General features: G+C 40.5%; 1 protein-coding gene across 10 annotated transcripts in view; it reads right to left on the bottom strand.

Annotated features, from left to right (window-relative positions):
* c2cd5 (C2 calcium dependent domain containing 5) overlaps window positions 1-21,244 on the bottom strand; it is a 47,814-nt gene that overhangs the window by 18,893 nt on the left and 7,677 nt on the right. For 3 of the 10 annotated variants that reach the window (XM_052096909.1, XM_052096911.1, XM_052096912.1), the window contains exons 7-10: window positions 20,903-21,110; window positions 17,729-17,883; window positions 13,338-13,426; window positions 11,407-11,515 (exon numbers count right to left, since the gene is read on the bottom strand). In XM_052096909.1, coding sequence (XP_051952869.1) covers window positions 11,407-11,515; window positions 13,338-13,426; window positions 17,729-17,883; window positions 20,903-21,110 — 561 coding nt within the window. Of the gene's footprint in view, window positions 1-11,406; window positions 11,516-13,337; window positions 13,427-16,115; window positions 16,317-17,728; window positions 17,884-18,521; window positions 18,696-20,902; window positions 21,111-21,244 lie in introns of all 10 variants that reach the window. The other 7 variants (XM_052096906.1, XM_052096907.1, XM_052096905.1 and 4 more) reach the window with 4 other exon arrangements.

The raw sequence follows: 21,244 nt of genomic DNA, 5'->3' as shown, positions 1-21,244 counted from the left end.
CTATAGTTAACCTAAAAACTTTGCAGGGATTGCTCTGTAAATTAAATTGAGAATATAACTAATGCATATATGCTATTTTAAATACTGTAGTATATGCCAGAGACGTGACGTGTTAGTCTGTGAAAATACCGTGTCAGGCAGGCTACACAAATATTGATTGTTAGCTTCGTCTTTTTTTTTACATGTCTTACACTGTACATTTAGATTAAAATATGTTATGTTGTAGGCTACAAGAAAATAGCCTTTATTAATTAATTATTAGTAGTTGTAGTGTCTCAGATACTCTTGCTCATTGTCACATAGCTCTTGTATACACTGAAGCGGCAGTTTAAGATAAACCCAGACCAGCGAACGTCAAATAACTTTTGTCTGGTTAATACTTTTAAAGAAAAATTTCCTTGGCCATAAATCCATAATGTCAAATCAAATGAAAGAAACAAGGTGAATATGAATAACACACATTTATTAAAACATAGAAGAACAACAAATAAAACAAGAAAGCGGGAACAACACTCAGACCGAAACTTCGGCATTAACATTTCACTTATAATTAGCAGCACAGTTAACTTCAGCACAGGCTACAAAATAAATGATGTTATTGAAATATTGTAAAGTAGTCATATGAACTACACAAATGAGCGTTTAAAAAATAATATGCAAAATCGAATAGCTCCATAGCGGATGGCGAAAAATGCGTAAAGAAGTCTAATATCTTTCACCATAGACCATGTTTAAATTTCGATGTTTCTGGACAGAAATACCAACATACTCACTTTATCTGGTTTTAATAAGCTGCGGATTAGAGTAACTACACTACCCGCTGTGCTGAAGACCAGCTCTGATGGAGTACTGGTAGCACATATGCACAGATATTTCCGTGCTAATCTTGCCATGAGCGGAAACCTTTTGTCGTTCGTTTTCCACCAAGTCAGCGGGTCCTCTTCCCCATCAATGGCCATTTCCTGCAGGTACATGGTCATTTCTGCCTCGACCCTTTGCTCATCAGTGAGCGTGGCTGTGGCTGCTCTCTTCGCAAGAAGGCTGCCCAAAGACGACTTTTTTTTCTTAAGCGCAATATATTAAAAAGCCCGGATGAGTAGGCTACTAATTAGTTGGGCTAGTAAAATAACGAAATTATAGTTTTTCAGTAGAAAAAAAATATCTATGTAAAGAGATATATTAAAATAAAAATAAAAAGTGCTTAAAAGTGCTCTTCTTAAGTGGAAGAAATATTTTTCCCCCTTACGTGCAACCTATTGGAAAGTGCGGATGAGTCAGTTGGGATAGTAAAATAACGAAATTATAGTTTTTAAGTGGAAAATAGCATTTATGTTAAGAGATATATTAAAATAAAAAGTGCACAACTCTTCTTAAGTGAAAGCTAAAAAAAAAATGCTTCACGTGTCGTGCAACCTACTGATAAAGCGCCGACGAGTCATTAGTTGGGTTAGTAAAATAACGAAATTATAATTTGTCATATAATTTTTGAAAATTATATGAAATTATATAACCCCGCCCCGCCCCACCGACGATATCATCGTCCATCGCGATGTTTTACTGTCAACATCGTCAACTGCCAATTTAGGGGACATCGCCCAACCCTAGCGCATATTTTCAGAAGTTAGCAGGTAGTCCAACTATTTCGCTCACTTTCCTCCAAGCGATGTCGTACAATTCCGGGTGCCCACACACCGCTACAACAATGTTTTCATCCATTTGTCCAGATTTCTTCTTCTGCTACTATGTCTGTACGTCAGTGACATCCGGACAATCTCAATGCTGCTAGGCTTTTGCGACAATGCGTCACGCGGATTTCTCGCTCACAAACTTGCGCAAATATGTGAATGAAGCGATTTCATGTGTTTGAGTTGCGCCATTCGCTTCATTAGTGACGCACGGTGCATTGCGTATTTGCATTGACTTTGTATCAACGCTCGCTTCTCATTGTATGTGAACGCACCATTAGACTAAAATACAATGCTAAAAAAAAACAAACAGTTTTTTTTATATTGGTTTGTTTTCCAATCTAGATATCTAAAACTCCATAAGTACATTTACTTTAGAAGTTATACTGAAGAAGAAAAACATTGTTATTGGAGAATGTTGAATAAAATATTTTAATATTTTAAATATTAGATGCATTCACATGAGAAGCAACATATAAGATTTTTAGCTTTTATGCTTTCAGAGAGCATATATGAATATATGAATATTTTGCCTTTCCTGCACTAGCAGGAGTATGAACAAGTGAAAAAAAAAAACCACACTAATATACAAAATACACATATTCAATATATATTCTATGATAGTCTAAATATCTTATATGTTGCTTTTAGGAGTTTAGATCGTTACGATTTTTTAGATCAAAAACACTTGATAACAATAGTATTTTTTGCAGATTTAAATTTAATAAAAAAGTATTTTCTTTCCCTTGTAATTCAGTGAATGTCATTTAGAGATCATTTTAAATGATGATTTTGTCCTCTTTATTGTTATTAAGCACGTTTAATACAACCTTTTAAGTCGAGGCAAAAGCTGAAGAGTTAAGAGCTAATGATTAATCGTTGCAATAATCGCCCGAATAGTTGAATAATCGTTCTAATAATCGTTAGATTATTCGATTATCAAAATAATCATTCGTTGAAACCCTTCTGTGGGATAGTAGTAATTTTTGAAAAAATGATAGAACATGATATTGAAATGGTTTATTTCACTCTTTGTTTAGATTATCATAGTTTTAAATATGTAATTTACATTTTTATGAAGGATTTTCAGAGTTTAAAAGGCCTATCCACACCATGGCTGAATTTTTGGTTTGAATGTTCGTTCCGAAGCTTGTGAATAGGAACAATAGATTCCAACGGTGCTATTCACATGGGGTCCGACGAATCGTCTGCTGACAATCGAAAGGTGTTTTTTACCGAGAGCAGTCAGATTTACTGAAAACTGCCTGACCAATGAAATATGAGCTTTTGCAATTTTTCCAGAGTCACAGCTGCTGCACAATCCAGCGCGTTGGTGGCACCAAGTACACGTACTGTGCTCTTTTACTCGTCTCATGCACAAGATCTCTGAATTCAATGCCGATATGCAGTAAATAAATCATAAATCTGTAAACATAATTTTTTTGTTAGAATATTTATGTAATGTTCTGATGTTTTGTCTTAAATGTACATTATTTACTTTGTATATCATTGTGCCTGTTACATTATCCTGGCATTAAAATTAGCAGTGAGTTTCGGCAATTCATTTGGACTAAGCTCATAGTAAAATATCACTTAAAAAGACTCTTTAAATGCAATACTTTACTACGAGTGTAGACAAACGAACTGCAGATCCTCATTGCAAATTTTTTCGGCCCAATTTGGAATGCCCAATTCACATTGCGCTTAAGTGTAGTGACTCGCCTCAATCTGGGTGGTGGACGACGAATCCCAGCTGCCTCCACGTCTGAGACCGTCAACCCGTGCATCTTATCACATGGCAAGTTGAGCGCGTTGCCGCAGAGACATAGCGCGTGTAGAGGCTTCATGCTCATGAGTGGGGGTGGCGTAGTGGCTAAAGCACAGGGCTGTTAATCAGAAGGTCACAGGTTCTAACCCCACGGCCACCACCATTGTGTCCTTGAGCAAGGCACTTAACTCCAGGTTGCTCCGGGGGGATTGTCCCTGTAATAAGTGCACTGTAAGTCGCTTTGGATAAAAGCGTCTGCCAAATGTAAATTCATAAATGTAAATGTAAATGTAAATCTCACCACGTGCCCCACAGAGATCAAACCACATTATAGTGACAAGGAGGTTAAGATTGTTTCAACTTTTATTGTTATTGTGCAAATACAGAGCCAATGAAATGCAGTTGTTTTCGCATATCCAAACTAGCTGGCGTCAGAGCGCAGGGTCAGCCATGAAACAGCGCCCCTGGAGCAGATAGGGTCAAGGGCCTTGCTCAAGGGTCCAACAGTGGTATCTTGGCGGTGCTGGGGCTTGAACCCCCAACCTTTCGGTCAGTAACCCAGAGCCTAAACTGCTGAGCCAACACTTTCCCAGTTACCCCAAGTGACTCAACCCTCCCTAGCAACCGGGCCAATTTGGTTGCTTAGGAGACCTTGCTGGAGTCTCTCAGCACACCCTGGCGAACTTCAGGGGTGGTAGCCAGTGTCTTTACCAGGTCCCCCCCGGTGAGCCTTGTAATTTTTCTCCATTAACCAACATCTTATGGAGTTTTGTGTTCCTTGCCACAGTCGCCTTTGGCTCACTGGAAAATTTATTTAAAGCATGCTTTTAAATTCATTGTGGTAAGGAGGAGGGCGGGGCCGGGCCATGATGACGCAACCCCGGCCCCTAATCAGGCTAATCAAGCCCACGAGAGGAATAAAGGCAGACATAGGCGGCAGTTTGGCAGAGAAAGAGCTACCGGCACCTGCCCTGTATTTTGTGTTATATGTATTTTGCTTTAAGTTAATCATTCAATTATTTATATTGTCAAGCCGGTTCTCGCCTCGTCCTTTCCCTTTCACCCCGTTACACTCATTATTAATTTGCACCACACAATAAGGACTTTAAGACAATGCGTGTTGTGAAAAGCACTATACAAATAAACATGACTTGACTGCGTTTTCTTCCATATTATTTTTAACGTTATACATAAAATGTTATGCTATTTTCTTTTTACATGTCTTTATATCACTGTACCCTGTGTTATATTATCCAGGCATTAAAAAAAGAAAAGCTGGGTTTGCCAGTCCGTTTATCTTTACGCATGTCATTTTTTTAAACTCAAGATTTAAGCCCTATTTTGTACCCTATTCATGGAAAGTTTCAAATGAAATTTATTTGTAATGACTAATACTAAAAACGAGTCATTACAAATTTTTACAAATTAAATCAGCATGCACTCAGTATTATCACTGGACGGATTAAATCATAATAGAGCATTACATGTTCAAAGTTAATGCCCAATAATTGTAAGTGTGTAACAGCTGAGCTGCCAAAGGCTTTGTGTGTTTGTGTACATGTGCGTGTATGTGTATGTGAAAAGCAGGACTGAGGGTAGGGTAGTACCTGCAGCGAAACTATTCCAGTCTAGCAGTTTGTATGATCTGGTGTTACCCAAGGCTGAGCCAAATCGCCACATTAGTAGATCGGTTAAAAGAGCAGAGAGGAAACAATGAGAAAGAGAGAGAAAGAGTGTAGAAAAGAGAAAGAGAACCAAACACAGACTACAAACAAGAGCACAACACTGGACAACACCATTCCAGAGGAACTGCAAAGTCAGACAAGAGTTATTGGAGAGGGTGATCACAAGAATGAGAGAGAAGAGATGGACAGAGAGGGAAGAATAATACAGATAATTGAAGGTCTGGGAGAGAGACTGTGTGTGTGTGTGCGTGTGTGTGTGAGAGAGGAAAAAAGCATGCAGCAGCACTATGTCAGTGGCTCTAAACCAGCACATATACAATAAAATCTATCACCACACACTGTTTACACACACACACTGTTTACACACAGTTTACACACTCACAGTTTACACACTCACAGTTTACACACTCACACACAAACACACACACTGTTTACACACTCACACAAACACACACACATATACTGTTTACACACTCTCTCACACACACACACACACACACACACACACACACACACACACACACACACTGTTTACACACTCACACACACACACACACACACACACACATACTGTTTACACACTCACACACACATACTGTTTACACACTCACACACACACACACACATACTGTTTACACACTCACACACACACACACACACACACACACACACACTCATACACACACACACACAGTTTACACACTCATACACACAGTTTACACACTCACACACACAGTTTACACACTCATACACACAGTTTACACACTCATACACACAATTTACACACTCACACACACAGTTTACACACTCATACACACAGTTTACACACTCATACACACACACAATTTACACACTCACACACAGTTTACACATTCACACACACAGTTTACACACTCATACACACACACACAATTTACACACTCACACACACAGTTTACACACTCACACACACATACTGTTTACACACTCACACACACACACACACACACACACACACATACTGTTTACACACTCACACACACACACACACACACACACTCATACACACACACACAGTTTACACACTCATACACACAGTTTACACACTCACACACACAGTTTACACACTCATACACACAATTTACACACTCACACACACAGTTTACACACTCATACACACACACAATTTACACACTCACACACAGTTTACACATTCACACACACAGTTTACACACTCATACACACACACACAATTTACACACTCACACACACAGTTTACACACTCACACACACAGTTTACACACTCACACACACAGTTTACACACTCATACACACACACACAATTTACACACTCACACACATAGTTTACACACTCACACACACACAGTTTACACACTCACACACACACAGTTTACACACTCACACACACACAGTTTACACACTCACACACACACACAGTTTACACACTCACACACACACACACACACACACACACTCACACACACACACAAACACACACAGTTTACACACTCACAAAGTTTACACACTCACACAGTTTACACACTCACACAGTTTACACACTCACACACACACACAGTTTACACACTCACTCACTCACACACACACACACACACACACACACACAGTTTACACACTCATAAGTAGTTTGTGTGTTTTGCTATTTTTTGACGCAAGTGGAAATTATGACGCAGGGGCCATTCACACCAAACACGTCCTTGTGTCTAAAAATAAAATAAACACCAAAAATAAATAAAAAAAACACAAAAAAAACATGCAGCGCAAACTATGAGATGTGTTTTTAAAAGTTACATTTCTTTTAATGTGACAGCGTCACTCCTAAATGGTTTGTTTATTATATGACATCTATGTGGGTGTGTTTACGGTCATCTATGAGCTACAATTAGAAAAAAAACGACACTATAAAAAACTCTACTTCAGAGATGAATGAAAAATACTTTTCTCCCTTGATTACACACCGCTAGACAGTCCCTCCAGAAATTCAATTTGCTCGCAATTTTTTCGCATAAACTGTCAATCTGAGGTAATCCGATCGCTTTTCTCCATCTTGACAGCGGCAAAACAAGTCCTCAAAAGCTTGAAGCAGTCTAGACAATCCAACTGCACAGCCGCCATTCTATCCTCTCCACAGGAGCAGAGTAAGCACCCTGCATGCATGAACCCACAACGAGCAATAGCATTTGCCGTTACACGAATGTTCAACTGAAACCGTAACGTTTTGTGTTATCTGTCCTAAGCCTAGTCTAAACTTTTAAACGGTGCGCGCACATCACAGCTAGCTTTTTTAGAAGCTGCTCTAAATGGTGCAAGTTCATTTGGAGTGCTCACATAACACACTGTTGCACCGGAAAAATGAGACTCAACGTTTACGAAATTGTTCATGATTGGCATTTCTATATCCCTCATTTTGGATAGTACAAGTTGATTAGAATTTCAATCGCTTAATAATCAAAGTTTTCTCAGATAATCACGGTTAAAACAAATGATTGCGATCAGGTGATTTAAAACGTTTTTTAGTTAACGGTTTTATTGTAGGTCTACATTAAACGTAACGCTCACTTACAGTGTCAGAGGCAGAACATTTTAATATATACAAATTAAGGGTTTTCCGCTGAGCTCATATTAGCCATATCTCGGGTTTCACATCTTAAATATATTGTATTTTTGTGTGCGTTATTATTTTTGCTTGCTAGTAGCATATTCAGTTGTCATGCACTAGAAGATTTGCACGTGTAGTGTCACTGATACAAATGACACAAGTATACTGTGATTATTTGGGAGTTTTCACTGCACGATAACACAAAAAAAAATGCCGCAAACAGCACCGCATTTTTCAGAAAAGCCGCAGCAAATTCAGTCATTTTGGGCCGCAATAATCAGGAACAAGTGCTGTGAAATCCTGGTGGGACTGACTAGAACAAATTTCAGCTTCTCTATTGGATACCTACTTTAGAACATGTCAGCTGGTAAAGTGCAGATTAGCAAGTAATGGCTCAGCTTGGTTAGCTAGGTGTTGATTATTCAGCACCTTAAAGCGTGATCAAATGCAGTTTTTAAATAGTTGTGCATCAATCAGGATATTTTAACACTGTGATCTGCCGATACCAATTCGAATACAGATATTTATCTTTAAAGTGCCCCATGCCACACTTTTAAAAGTTCTTTAATTTTGAAACGCTGAAGGGCAACAGAGGCAGTGTTTACACTTTTTAAGTGTGCCACCCTACAAATGGTTGTCTCTGCATTTTAAATAAATAAAACACATCAGATTTAATATGTTAAATGTGTACAGCCATGGCCAAAAGTATTGGCAGTGACATACATTTTGTGTTTCGCAATGTTTTCAAATTCGCTTGTTGCGGTGTTGATTCACATCGTTTCTAGATTATTGTGCAGAGTGATCAGATGCATTTTAAATAATTGCAAAAAGCTTCATTGGACAAAAAAACTTTTTCTGGCACAAAATGACCAGCTAACATCATTTCACTAATCATATCAGCAGCACCTGGGAAAGTGTGAGTAGTCAGGTGAAATCACTATCATTCTGATTGGATTATAAGAGCAGACTGATTGCTATAAAAGGAGGGAAGAAGTGCTTCCAATCATTGTGTTCTTGTTCACAATGGTTACCTCTAAAGAAAGACGTGCAGCCATCATCGCTTTGCATCAAAATGGCCTCACATGCAAGGAAATTGCTGCAAAGAATATTGTACCTGAAAGAACCATTTATCGGGTCATCAAGAACTTCAAGGAGAGAGGTTCAACTGCAGTGAAGAAGGCTTCAGGACGTCCCAGAGTGTCCAGCAAGTGCTAGGACCGTCTCCTCCTGAGGAGTCAGCTACAGAATCGTGTCACCACAAGTGCAGAGCTCAATATTGGCAGCAGGTTGGTGTGAGTGCATCTGCACGCACAGTGAGGCGAAGACTTTTGGACAATGGCCTGGTGTCAAGAAGGGCAGCAAAGAAGCCACTTCTCTCCAAGAAAAACATCAAGGACAGACTGAAATTCTGCAGGAAGTACAAGGATTGGAGAGCAGAAGACTGGTGCAAAGTTATTTTCTCTGAAGAAGCCCCCTTCCAACAGTTTGGGACATCTGGAAAATCGATAGTCCGGAGAAGAAAAGGTGAACGCTACCATGAGTCCTGTGTCGTGCCAACAGTGAAGCATCCTGAGACCATCCATGTGTGGGGTTGCTTTTCATCCAAGGGAGTGGGCTCTCTCACAATTCTGCCCAAAAACACGGCCATGAATAAAGAATGGCATCAAAACATCCTGCAAGAGCAACTTCTCCCAACGATCCAGGAGGAATTTGGTGATGATCCGTGCATTTTCCAGCATGATGGAGCACCATGTCACAAGGCAAGAGTGATAATGAAGTGGCTCGGAGATCATTACATTGAAATTTTGGATCCGTGGCCAGACAACTCCCCGGATCTTAATCCCATAGAGAACCTGTGGGCAATCCTCAAAAGGCGAGTGGACAAGCAGAAGCTCACAAATTGTGATCAACTCCGAGCACTAATAAGGCAAGACTGGATCGCCATCAGTCAGGATTTGTCCCAGAAGCTGATATCCAGCATGCCAGAGTGAATTGCAGAGGTGATGAAGAACAAGGGTCAACACTGTAAATACTGACTCTTTGCACATACTGAATGTTTTTGCCAATAAAAGCCTTTAAAATTTATGCATTTATGCAAAATGCTTATCATTGTTTTCCAGTATACCATAGAAACATGTGAAAAAATTATCTACAAATACTGAAGCATCAAACTTTGCAAAACACAACATTTGTCACTGCCAATAATTTTGGCCACGGCTGTATATCTGCTAAAAATTACGTGTTTTTGTGAACACAAGCATAGAAATGTGGATACAAATGTGGATTACAAGCCACAAAACTTTCAACTTTTATTCCATGAGGTCATTAAAAAGCAAAAAAAAAGATTCATGTGTAGACACATAATAATTGGTTGTGTAAGGTTCATGGCCATGTTAGCAAAGTATCTAAAGAACATACAGTGTGCAGTTTCTTCAAAGGGCAATATTGGTGTTTTGTACGTGATTTGCGCCAGTGATAAAAGGGAAGTAATGCAATAGGAAAAATAAAAAGTTAGGAGGAGATGGACTTACAGAACATCCTAAGGAGGGTAATGAAAGGGTATCACATCATATTACATCAATATTCCGGGTTTCCACAACTTAATGTAATAGCAACAGAACCTATAATGGTTATTCTTTCAAAATACTGACCAAAGACATTAAGCTGTACACAACCCAGAGTATTCCTTTAAGGCAGTGGTTCTCAACCTTTTTTGATGAACGCCCCCCTACTTCATTCCCTTACCCCAGCAGTTACCCCCAGAGTTTAAGAGCTTGAGCTTTAAGAGCTTTAAGAGCTTTGCTCTCTGCTCTGTCCATTGAGCCATATCCATCTACAGAGCCACAGAGGCGCATTAGCCGAGGTTGTGCCTCCGCCTGTGTATCTGACGCTGCTAAACCAAACACTTCAGACACATTGCTAGACTTCAAAGTCAGATGATCTGCGGTATAAAGCGTACCAACCCGTATAACTGAGAACCAACTGATAGACTTCAAGTCTAGATAAGCTGTCTAATGCAAAGAGGAAGTTGACGATAGATTTGATTATTATGACTGATAAATGCCCCCTATTTGTAACCCAATGCCCCCTCTATACTAATTTGCTCTCATCGCCCACTGGCATCCTTTAAACACCCTTAGGAGGCGGTACCACCCCTGTTGAGAACCCCCACTTAAGGCCATGCAATGGTGCAACATGTGCTGAAGAACATACATCAAGAACTGAAAATGTAAATACAACAACACCTAACTGTGTAACTGACCCATAACACACAATGGTGCTAATCTGTACCTCAAATGACAACAGTTACGTGAGCGACTTCAGTTTAGTTTTATTTCTAAGAATGACATTGCAATTAAAGGTTATCTGCCACTTTCTGATTATGTTGCAGAGTCTTTAATTTGTGATCAAACAGGTAAACTTGCAATTATAAGTGTGTATTTGTATGTGTGTGTGTGTGTGTGTGTGTGTGTAACTGTAGGATTTTAGCTATTACATATACTTTAGCTAAACAAGTTTACAGATTTTTCTTGCTAAACGATAGTGCTATGTGCTAAGATAGTAAGTGGTTTATGTCACTGCTTCAGTTCAGTTTTGTGTTGTGTTATTTGAAACTGACTTGATGTTTTGTATATTTGTGAGCGGTCTTACCTGGGTTGTGGATTCGATCGAGGAGCTTCACAGACCGGGCACTGACCACGCCCCCCACGTGAAGGAGAAATCCAGGAGGGAAGGAGGTCAACGTGAAGAAAGGGTATTCCTGAAACACACAGAAAGATGATGGAGGGGTCATACAGAAAGGACACAGGTTAACCACTGGGAAATCATGCCCACCTATGTGGGACACAAGCGTGGACACACTGGCCACGTGCACACAGCAGCAGAATACGGTTGTCAGTCCTGTATTTGAGTGCTTAATACAGTTACGGTCACACACAGTTCAGGGTGGCTAGGGTGGGTAGAGTCACATGGGTTAACCTCCTTGTGGTTGCTATAATGTGGTTCTCGCTCTCGGTGGGCCGCGTGATGACTTGTGCATGGATGCTGTGGAGAATAGCGTGAACCCTCTGCACACGCTAGGTCTCCACGGTAACATGCTCACCAAGCAACGTGATAAGATGCGTGGATTGACGGTCTCAGATGCAGCTGAGATTTGTCCTGCACCAACCCGGATTGAGGCGAGGCACTACGCCATCACGAGGACTTAAGAGCGCATTGGGAATTGGGCGTTCCAAATTGAGGAGGACAAAAATGAAGGAAAACAAATGCACGTGTTGACGCAGCACACAACAGCTGTGATTGGTCCACTTTGTAACCAGACACCGTCCCCCAGGGTGCCAAAAATGATTTGAATTAGTGTGAAAGTTTCTCCAAAATTATTTTAAGATCTATGCATCATATCCACTGATCAGCGATTGTGTCGTACTTGCACTTGTTTCGTTTATCGGGGAGCATAAGCTGTTTTTATATTCTTTTATGTTTTAATGAAGTTACAAGCAAAAATGCGACAACTAAAGCAGCATCTTACTTACAAACATCGTGCTTTGTTCCTCTGGGGTTTTACGCCATATATATTTTGGTATGTGAGAGACACAATATTTGTGGTATTCTACTCGAGACCTTCCTGATCTGTGTGTTTTGACCATTTGTTTGAGTCAATAATAAGACCGCTCAGCCCGTTTTGACGCTGACTACCACCCCTGGAGTCACGAGTTCAAATCCAGAGCGTGCTGAGTGACTCCAGCCAGGTCTCCTAAGCAACCAAATTGGCCTGGTTGCTAGGGAGGGTAGAGTCACATGGGTTAACCTACTCATGGTGGCGATTAGTGGTTCTCGCTCTCAATGGGGCGTGTGGTATGTTGTGCGTGGATCGTGGAGAGTAGGATGAGTCTCCACATGCTGTGAGTCTCCGCAGTGTCATGCACAATGAGTCACGTGATAAGATGCACGGACTGACGGTCTCAGAAGTGGAGGCAACTGAGACTTGTCCTCCACCACCCGGATTGAGATGAGTAACCACGCCACCACAAGGGCCTACCAAGTAGTGGGAATTGGGCATTCCAAATTGGAGAGAAAAGGGGATTTAAATTATTTTTATTTTTAATTAGGGCATTTTCTCTCAATATACTTGCACTTGGCTGTGTACTCACAGAATTAACTCACTATAAATGCAAACCACCGCATTGGCCACTGCGTGGAGCCTACGCCGCAGGTTCAACGCAGAAGTATAAACCGGCATTTAGACATACAGGGCACAACCAAAGGCAAAGATCACAGCAAAACGGTGATGTACAGATACATGAGAGCTTCCTAGTACCGGTCAAAGGTTCTAGAACATTCTCCATGTAAATACCCAAGAAGTCAAATTGACAGAGGAAATGGGTGCATTACCACATAATATGCAAACCAATGTTTTCAATTCTGCCCTCTGATGACATACCCCTGTCCTAAAAACACTTCAGAGGATGATGAAACCCCCTAAAAACCAATGAGAGAGTGACAGAGAGGAGTAACGCAATCATTACCATTCTTACTTTTATGCTTATGATCATGAATATGTGTCTGATTGTGTGTTCTCTTACTCTCTGCTCCAAAGCGGATTGGGTCTGCTGCCTCAGAAGAGCTTTAAGAGGCCCCGCCTCCTTCCCTGCACTGCCGCCGCTGCCCATTCCTGTTTATGACAAAGAAGCGATGAGAGATGGCAAACAAAAGGGATTACACTTCTAACAGACACATGCACAATGATACAATGGCACATCACTCACATTCATTCACCCCTTATGAATGTCAAAATAATGAATTGGTACACATGGTGTGATTTAACACACATTTTTTTGTCTAATGGATGTCATCGAATCTTGACATACAGTACCAGACCAAGGTTTGGACACGCCTAATATTATTATTTAGTCATCAAAACTATGAAAAAGCACAATTTGATGTATGGGCATTATGCAGTGACTGCAAAAATATTAAGAGTGCTTTCACACTTGCACTTTTGGTGCACACCCAGGTTTGTTAGACGACAAAGATCTGTTCATTTGGAACATCCTAACTTAGGTGTGCACTTGCAAACCGCACCAGAATCCGATTAAACAGGTGGTCTGATGCGAGTTTTATGTAAACACCAGTACAGTTTACTGCTAATATGAGAGCAATCCTCCTAAATTGTAGAAATTAACCACTACTGATGACTAGTGACTGTATTATTTGCATATTTGCACGCTACCGGTTGCAATTATTATGTTATGATGCATTTCTAAAATCTGCTCGTCTCCAAATCGTCTTCAGAGAGCAGCTCGCGTTCTTCAGCATCTCTTGTAAAAGTATCCGTGGGCCCGCAGCAGAGAAACGCTAATATTCTTCACATCTTTGCACATTCAATGCAACTGTGGCAGACAACCTCATTTTGATGATGCATTGAAAGAGACCAAATATATTTAAAAACAGTGAAACTGGCATCTTCTCCTGAGTTGTAACTTAGTAACACTGGTAAACAGCTGCAGCTTGTGCTCACATTAATGACACAATCATAATGGACCCAAATAATGATGGAGGGACGAATTGAAATTGGGTTTGAACCAAACCACGTGTAAAAGTACCCTTAGACTCTTCGAAACCTCCCTTTGTCACGGCACCAACTCTACGCAATCACTCAAATAACTTCATGCCATCTGGGATGCTTTTTAACAGAACTGAATGGAGTTCCCATTTATGCTGGATATTCATTGGCTGATCTTTCTTCATTACGGTCCAACTTACAAAATGTAGGGTTTAAATGTAGTATTTAAAAGCAATTCATACACAATTTATATTTGCCTACATAAACAAGCACTTTATTAGGAACACCTGTACTGAACACATTATTTATACGATTATCTATTCAGCTAATCGCTTGGCAGCAGTGCATAAAAACATGCAGATACGGGTCAGGAGCTTCAGTTAATGTTCACATCAACCATTAGAATGGGGAGAAAATGTGATCTCAGTGATTTGGACCGTGGCATGATTGTTGGTGCCAGACGGGCTGATTTGAGTATTTCTGTAACTGATGATCTCCTGGGATTTTCACACAACAGCCTCTAGAATGGTGCCAAAAACATCCAGTGAGTGGCAGTTCTGCAGATGGAAACGCCTTGTTGATGAGAGGTCAACAGAATATAGCCAGACTGGTTCGATCTCACAGAAAGGCAACGGTAACTCAGATAACCACTCTGTACAATTGTAGTGAGCAGAATATCATCTCAGAATGCACATGTCGAACCTTGAGGCAGAGGGTCAACAACAGCAGAAGACCACGTTGGGCACTTTATTAATGGTAAATGGTAAATGGTCTGCACTTACATAGCGCCTTTTAAGCCTTAACAGTATTCAAAGGGCTTTACACTGTGTCCCATTCACCCATTCACACATTCATACACCAATGGTGGCAGAGCTGCTATGCAAGGTGCCAGCCTGCCATTGGGAGCAACTTGGGGTTCAGTGTCTTGCCCAAGGACATTTCGGAATGTGGAGTCGTGTGGGCCGGGATTCAAACCACCAACCCTGCGATTAGTGGCCGACCTGCTCTACCAACTGAGCCACAGCCGCCCATAGTGCTCCTAACAAAGTGCTTGTGAGTGTAATTTCAATCATTTCTATCAAAAGGCCTTTAAAGGGTGTCACTTGAGGAGTATCAAGTGTGTCCAAACATTTAACTGGTACTGTACATCTTAGCTCTTACACAATATGTACAGATTCCTGATATGACAGTATATCCTAAAAGTGTAATAATGAGATTAGTTGGTTAAACACACAGTAATCCTAAAAGAACATTTTCAGAGACTCAAAGCATTAACATTCATCAGTCGCACTAAAAGAATAACACATGGGTTGCCTTTTAGTGCTAGTGGTGAATGCTCTTGCTGGAGTGAACGGCTAATTGCATTTTAACAGATTCAAAGATGATAAAGCGTTTCAGAAACACAAGCCCAGAGCCTGGGTACTACGAACACATGACATTTTATGGAACCAGCCAATAAGAGAGAAACCTGAAGGCTGTTTGTTTTCTGGGCTGCTCTTCTGTTGGCAGAGAGATCTATTCTGCAATTTTCTAAAGCTGCACATGCAAGCAGGTTTCTATTAAATCACAGAAATGCTCTTTGCAATCAGGGACATGAAACGACATCATAATATCATAATAAGGACTCAAAGAGCCAAAATACGAGTCTGGGTAAAAAAACGAGTTAAATATTATGCAGAGTCGGCTGTGATATTCTGCCCCAGGCAGTACAGGTGTTGGTGTAGTCACACTGGATGCAGTTACTGCAGCCAAGGGTCAAAGGTCAAGGGTCATAGGGACAGCAGTGAGTGTGTCCTACCAGAGGCCGCCAGCAGCAGTTCCTCACTGAAAGACATGCTCTTTCTCAGCATGGCCGTGTCTGATTGGCTGACATGGAGTGGGGGAGGAGTTGTACTCCTGGAGGACATCCCTGGCCGTAAGTGACGGGGCAGATGGGCAGAGGGGAGAGGAGATGAGTCAGACACAAGAGCGGGAGAACTGGGAGACAGATATATCCTCACTGACAAAGAAAGGAATGAGACAGGAGAGTGTGGAAGAGGCATGGAGACATCATGTGAGACTAAATTAAAGGGGGTGTTACAACAGAAATAGAAAAGAAACACAAAGAAACAGCAGTGGAGACGACTAGGGAGGCATGAAATGAAAAGAATAAATAATTTCTTTAAAGGGGTAATACCGTATTTATAAAAATAATTTTATTTATTTTTCCCTGAGGTCCAACTTACAATGCTAGTCAAGTTATTTTTGCAGCAGAACAGCCATTATTTAGTTTTTCTTGATCATTTTACATCCTTTCTCTGACCTATGTTTTTACTGTGGTGCCTTTAAGACTTCTATGTTACCACCCCCTTTGCTTGTGAATTAAGAAATATAGTTTATAGGTTGCGGGTTTGCTGTCAGGTCCAATACAATTTGCACTGCTCCTCCTCCTTTTTTGGATTGGGGAGAAAGTTTTGAATTCAGAAAGTTATAGTACTGCTTCGTCCAAATTAGCTACTGTCAGAATGTGTAGATTTGACTTTGAGAACTTATACAATAGATATATGTACACACACACATATATACATATATATATATATATATATATATATATATATATACATACATACACACACACACACACACACACAGAACTGTGCAAAAGTCTTAGGCACATAAGATGTTTCACAAAAGCATTTGTCTTCAGATGGTTATTTATATCCTATTGTATATTTCCTATTGACCCACTAAAGCTGAAGATATAAAATACCATCTTAAGAAAAATGCTTTTGTGAAACATAAGTGCCTGTCTGTATATTTAGCTTGGACATATTTTTTTAAAGCCATGATGGTAAAAACAGCTATTTTTAATTTTCATGTTGGGACCAGAGAAACTTAAAAATAGTAAAAAAGTTAAAATCTGAACCACTTGCCCGACCATGAAAAAATCCTGAGCGTTGAGCCCTGATATAGTAGGAAAGTCTGCATATTCAAAGACGGGGTGTGTTTTCATATTACATTGAACTTGTTTTAATTCAAAGATGGAGGAAAATAAGACATGACCTCTTTAAGGTGGCTTATCTACATAAGGTACTCTCAGTCGAGTTTCACAATTCAATAACCTTCATAGATTTCTGCAGAAACCAAAAGTGAATAATCAGAAATCATAGCCTTGAACCAAAAAATAAATAAATATCATGCTCACATGCACACAGATCAAGTAATATAACCTATGGTTGGGACAATGCAAATATTAAAACAAAACCAGACAAAAATAAATGATACATGGAGACACTGTGCCCTACACCCTCTGCCTCTAGGCCTCGACACTGTGTTCGCTGCACCCATGTTGTTCAAAAGCAAGGCTGCTGTCATGCAGGCCCATGAAGAGAGGGCGTCTGGTAGAGCGCCGGGTGGGGTCGGGTACCTTACCAGTTTTGGGGGTGAGGCTGAGCTCTGTGTCGGAGGAAGAGGACTGGCGACTGTAGGACTTGGAGGGGGAGAAGGAAGAGAAGGTTTGTACTCTCAGGGGGGTTGGGGGTCCTGAGGATAATGGGATGCCTGGGGCCTCCTCCCCAAAAACAGGCCTGTCAGAACAAGGAGGAACACACTCCCATCAACACACACAGACTACCAGGTTCATACAAGACAACGGTGCGTTTGAGTGTATGAACGTGTGTGTGTGAGGAGGAGGAGGAGAGAGAGAGAGAGAAAAAAAATGAGTGCAGAGATTGTGGACTGCTTGCTGCTGAAAGGGCAGTGCGTGTGAGGTAGATGAAAAGAGACGGGAAAGCATGTGATGGTAGCCGAGCGGGGATAAAAGAGTACATGGAAATTATTGCAACATTGTGAAAAACCCAAAAGCCAAAAAATGAAGATACGCACAGGAGATGGAAAAAGCAGGTTTCAGCCAACCAAAGCAGAACGGTTTCGACAAGATTATTTTCTATCGTTTAAACAAGGCCAAATCTACAATACAACAACCTACACACACAAATGCCAAACCCACACCTCTGATCGGATACGTTATGTGAGTGACAGCTGAATGCAGATCACTGACTTGTCAGAGGCATTTTTAGGGACAGGCCTTAGCTGTAAACGAGGTTGCTTTGGCAGCTGAAGGGAGGGGACTGGTGATGTCACAGATCTCTGCCAATGAAGAACAGGGGGGTGGTGAGAGGTCTTGGCAGGGTCGTGACGGGTCATGGGGTCATGGGGTACCTGCCTACACTGCCTGAATCTGGGGGCTTCTGAGCTCCTGTGTCTGGGTTTCATACCGGCGAACAGCAGTGTTGGCACAGAAACGGAGAAGCCCTGAGAAAGACGACCACTTGCGCTGTGAACTGGACTGCTGTGTGTGGAACGACATCCGAGAGTGGAAGGCGCAGCCTGCGGAGAGCTACAGACACACACACACACACACACATATATCATACACTTCCTCCACACGTACACCCACTGCATACTTTACATTCACAGAGAACACAAACACACACATAACATTGACATACACAAACATGCACACGCATACATTCACATTCCCAAGCTGCAAGGCCGACTGCATGGAAAACTGATGGGGGAAGTTTCATGACATATTGCCTGCATCTCAAATCTTAGTGAGCTTACCTAGAGAGCATTTTTATGGCATCATAGACACGGTCAAATGCTTAATTTATGGTGCCCAATAATGCTGTTTTGAGACACATTCAACCATTTTAAGCTCCCAAGAGAACAAAGGACAACACAGACACTGACAATTGCAAAAGACAACGGGCTCAATGCATTCCAGATGCAGTCTGAGATGAATAGGACAAATGAATAGGATTTCACCTTTAAGCCGTCTAATGCAAACACATGCTAGTGCAGGAGAGAAGCAGCATGCGGGGAGAGTCAGAGAACAGACAGAGCAAGACGGGAGATAAAAGGAGCAAGAGAGAACATGCAGGGGAGAACAAGGTCGAGGTCTGGTGTGTTTGTGTTGAGAACGCATTTCTGTACCACTTAGAAAACAGTAACTCATAAAACAAACACACACACCCTCATATTCACTTACAAAAATGAACAGAAATACATTAAATGATTACCTTCATATTGCATTAAACTTTGTTGTACTAAAAGCATACTTTTCATGTATTAACATATATAGTAAACAAATCATTTGATAATATTAAAAGAATACTCCGGGTTCAATACAAGTTAAGTTCAATCGACAGCATTTATGGCATGATGTTGATTACCACAAAAATAATACAGTGAAGCACTTACAATGGATACTTCGTTTTTGGTGACTATAAAATTACTTGAAGTGAGGTATGTATGAGAGGGGGCAGATGTGGGTGAGAATTGCGTTTTATGGTCCTTTCTCAGTAGGGTGTGTTTCGTCATGTGGAGATGTTCTTCTGTGTGAGAGTTTTTCTGACTTGGATTGCATAGTCATCTTGGTGCCAGCAGCCTTACAACAGTACAACGCCGCTTTTTTGGTGTCCATCTGAACGTGAACGTGACAGAACCATTTGCTCAACAAATGTGGTCAACTTGTGTCCACACTCAACAGCGCCACCCAGTGCATTCAGTTGTAACGGCCAGTTTTAGTTTGTGTGTTCAGGATTTAACATGCATTTTAACTAGTTTAAAAGGTCAAAATGTGAAGCTTATAATTTTAATCATTCTTCCGTTTAAACGTCTGTGCTATTTAAGCTGTAAAGTTGTTTAAATGGTCGTTTTTGCAGGATTACAGGGTTTACAGCATTATGTTGTCAAGGCAACGAAGTTGTATAATTGGATATAACTTTACGCAGAAAAAGTTAGTAAGTGATTTTATCTCACTAAAATCATGTTGTCACATATAATGTTTATGTCTTGTTGCTATACTTTTAAAATAGTTTTTTTATTGTTTATGGATTGGCCTCATTCACTTCCATTGTATGTGCCTCAATGTAACCCAGATATTTATTAAATTTTTTTCTAAAAAAGAAGGAGCAAAATTCATCATTGTTAATCAATGTTATGTCACAAATGCTGTCAATTCAGCTTCACTTGCATTGAACCCAGAATATTCCTTTAAATGGCTTTTAATAAAAGTGTCTGCTAAATGAATTTAATGTATATGTAAATCAGGATCCATTAGGTGCAATTCCAAAACAAACAGCCTCTTTTACTTATTTATAGGGGTGTAAAACAAATTATTGACCTGTCTGCAGTTGTAAAAATCAACTAAATCCTAAAGTTAATGACAAGAATGTAAAATATAGTGTGATGTTTTTGACAATATTCCAATGCAATGTACATTGCCACTCCAGCATTTGTCTTAAAAAAATACTAAATAGAAAAATTTACAAAATTGTTGCTTAAGGATGCTTGGCATCGTTTAGTTAAGAGATGTAATCAAATCAAATAATTGTCAGGGCAAATTTGACTCCCCTACTTATCATGAAAATAATATCAACTTGTGTACTGTAGATGAACTGGGATAGCAGTAAAAACGAATCTCTTCAATAACTGATGCAAGTCTTGATGCCGATACAGCCTTTCATGCACGCACGCACGTTCACAGAGATTTTATCCTTGGTGCCGAGCCTGTCTTTGACGGATATATGAGACACTTACTCTTTCATGTCTTTTGAAGGAGAGGAGTTGCTGGGGTGTGTGGCTGAGGCAGAAGTCAGGGTGCTGATTTTCTCCAGTGTGCAGGCTGTCCCGATGGCACGGACCACAAGGCCTGATTCTCCTTCCAAGTCAAAACACTGCAGGTACCCCACCACTGCGTTCCCTCCCATTTCCAGGACTTTAAGACCAATCTTTCTCTGTAATTCACCTACAATCAACACAAACTTGCATTTCACACTCAACACACATAAACTGCAGGAGCCAGAAAAAAAGTGTCTCAGACTACACATGCATCTCCAGAGACGCATATGCATTTTTTTAAGTACCTATAGACCTGTCAGG

Source organism: Xyrauchen texanus, chromosome 29, assembly GCF_025860055.1.
Source record: "Xyrauchen texanus isolate HMW12.3.18 chromosome 29, RBS_HiC_50CHRs, whole genome shotgun sequence".
Classification (NCBI taxonomy): domain Eukaryota; kingdom Metazoa; phylum Chordata; class Actinopteri; order Cypriniformes; family Catostomidae; genus Xyrauchen; species Xyrauchen texanus.
Note: the sequence above shows the minus strand (reverse complement) of the source record. Positions and strands in the feature narration are given on the sequence as shown.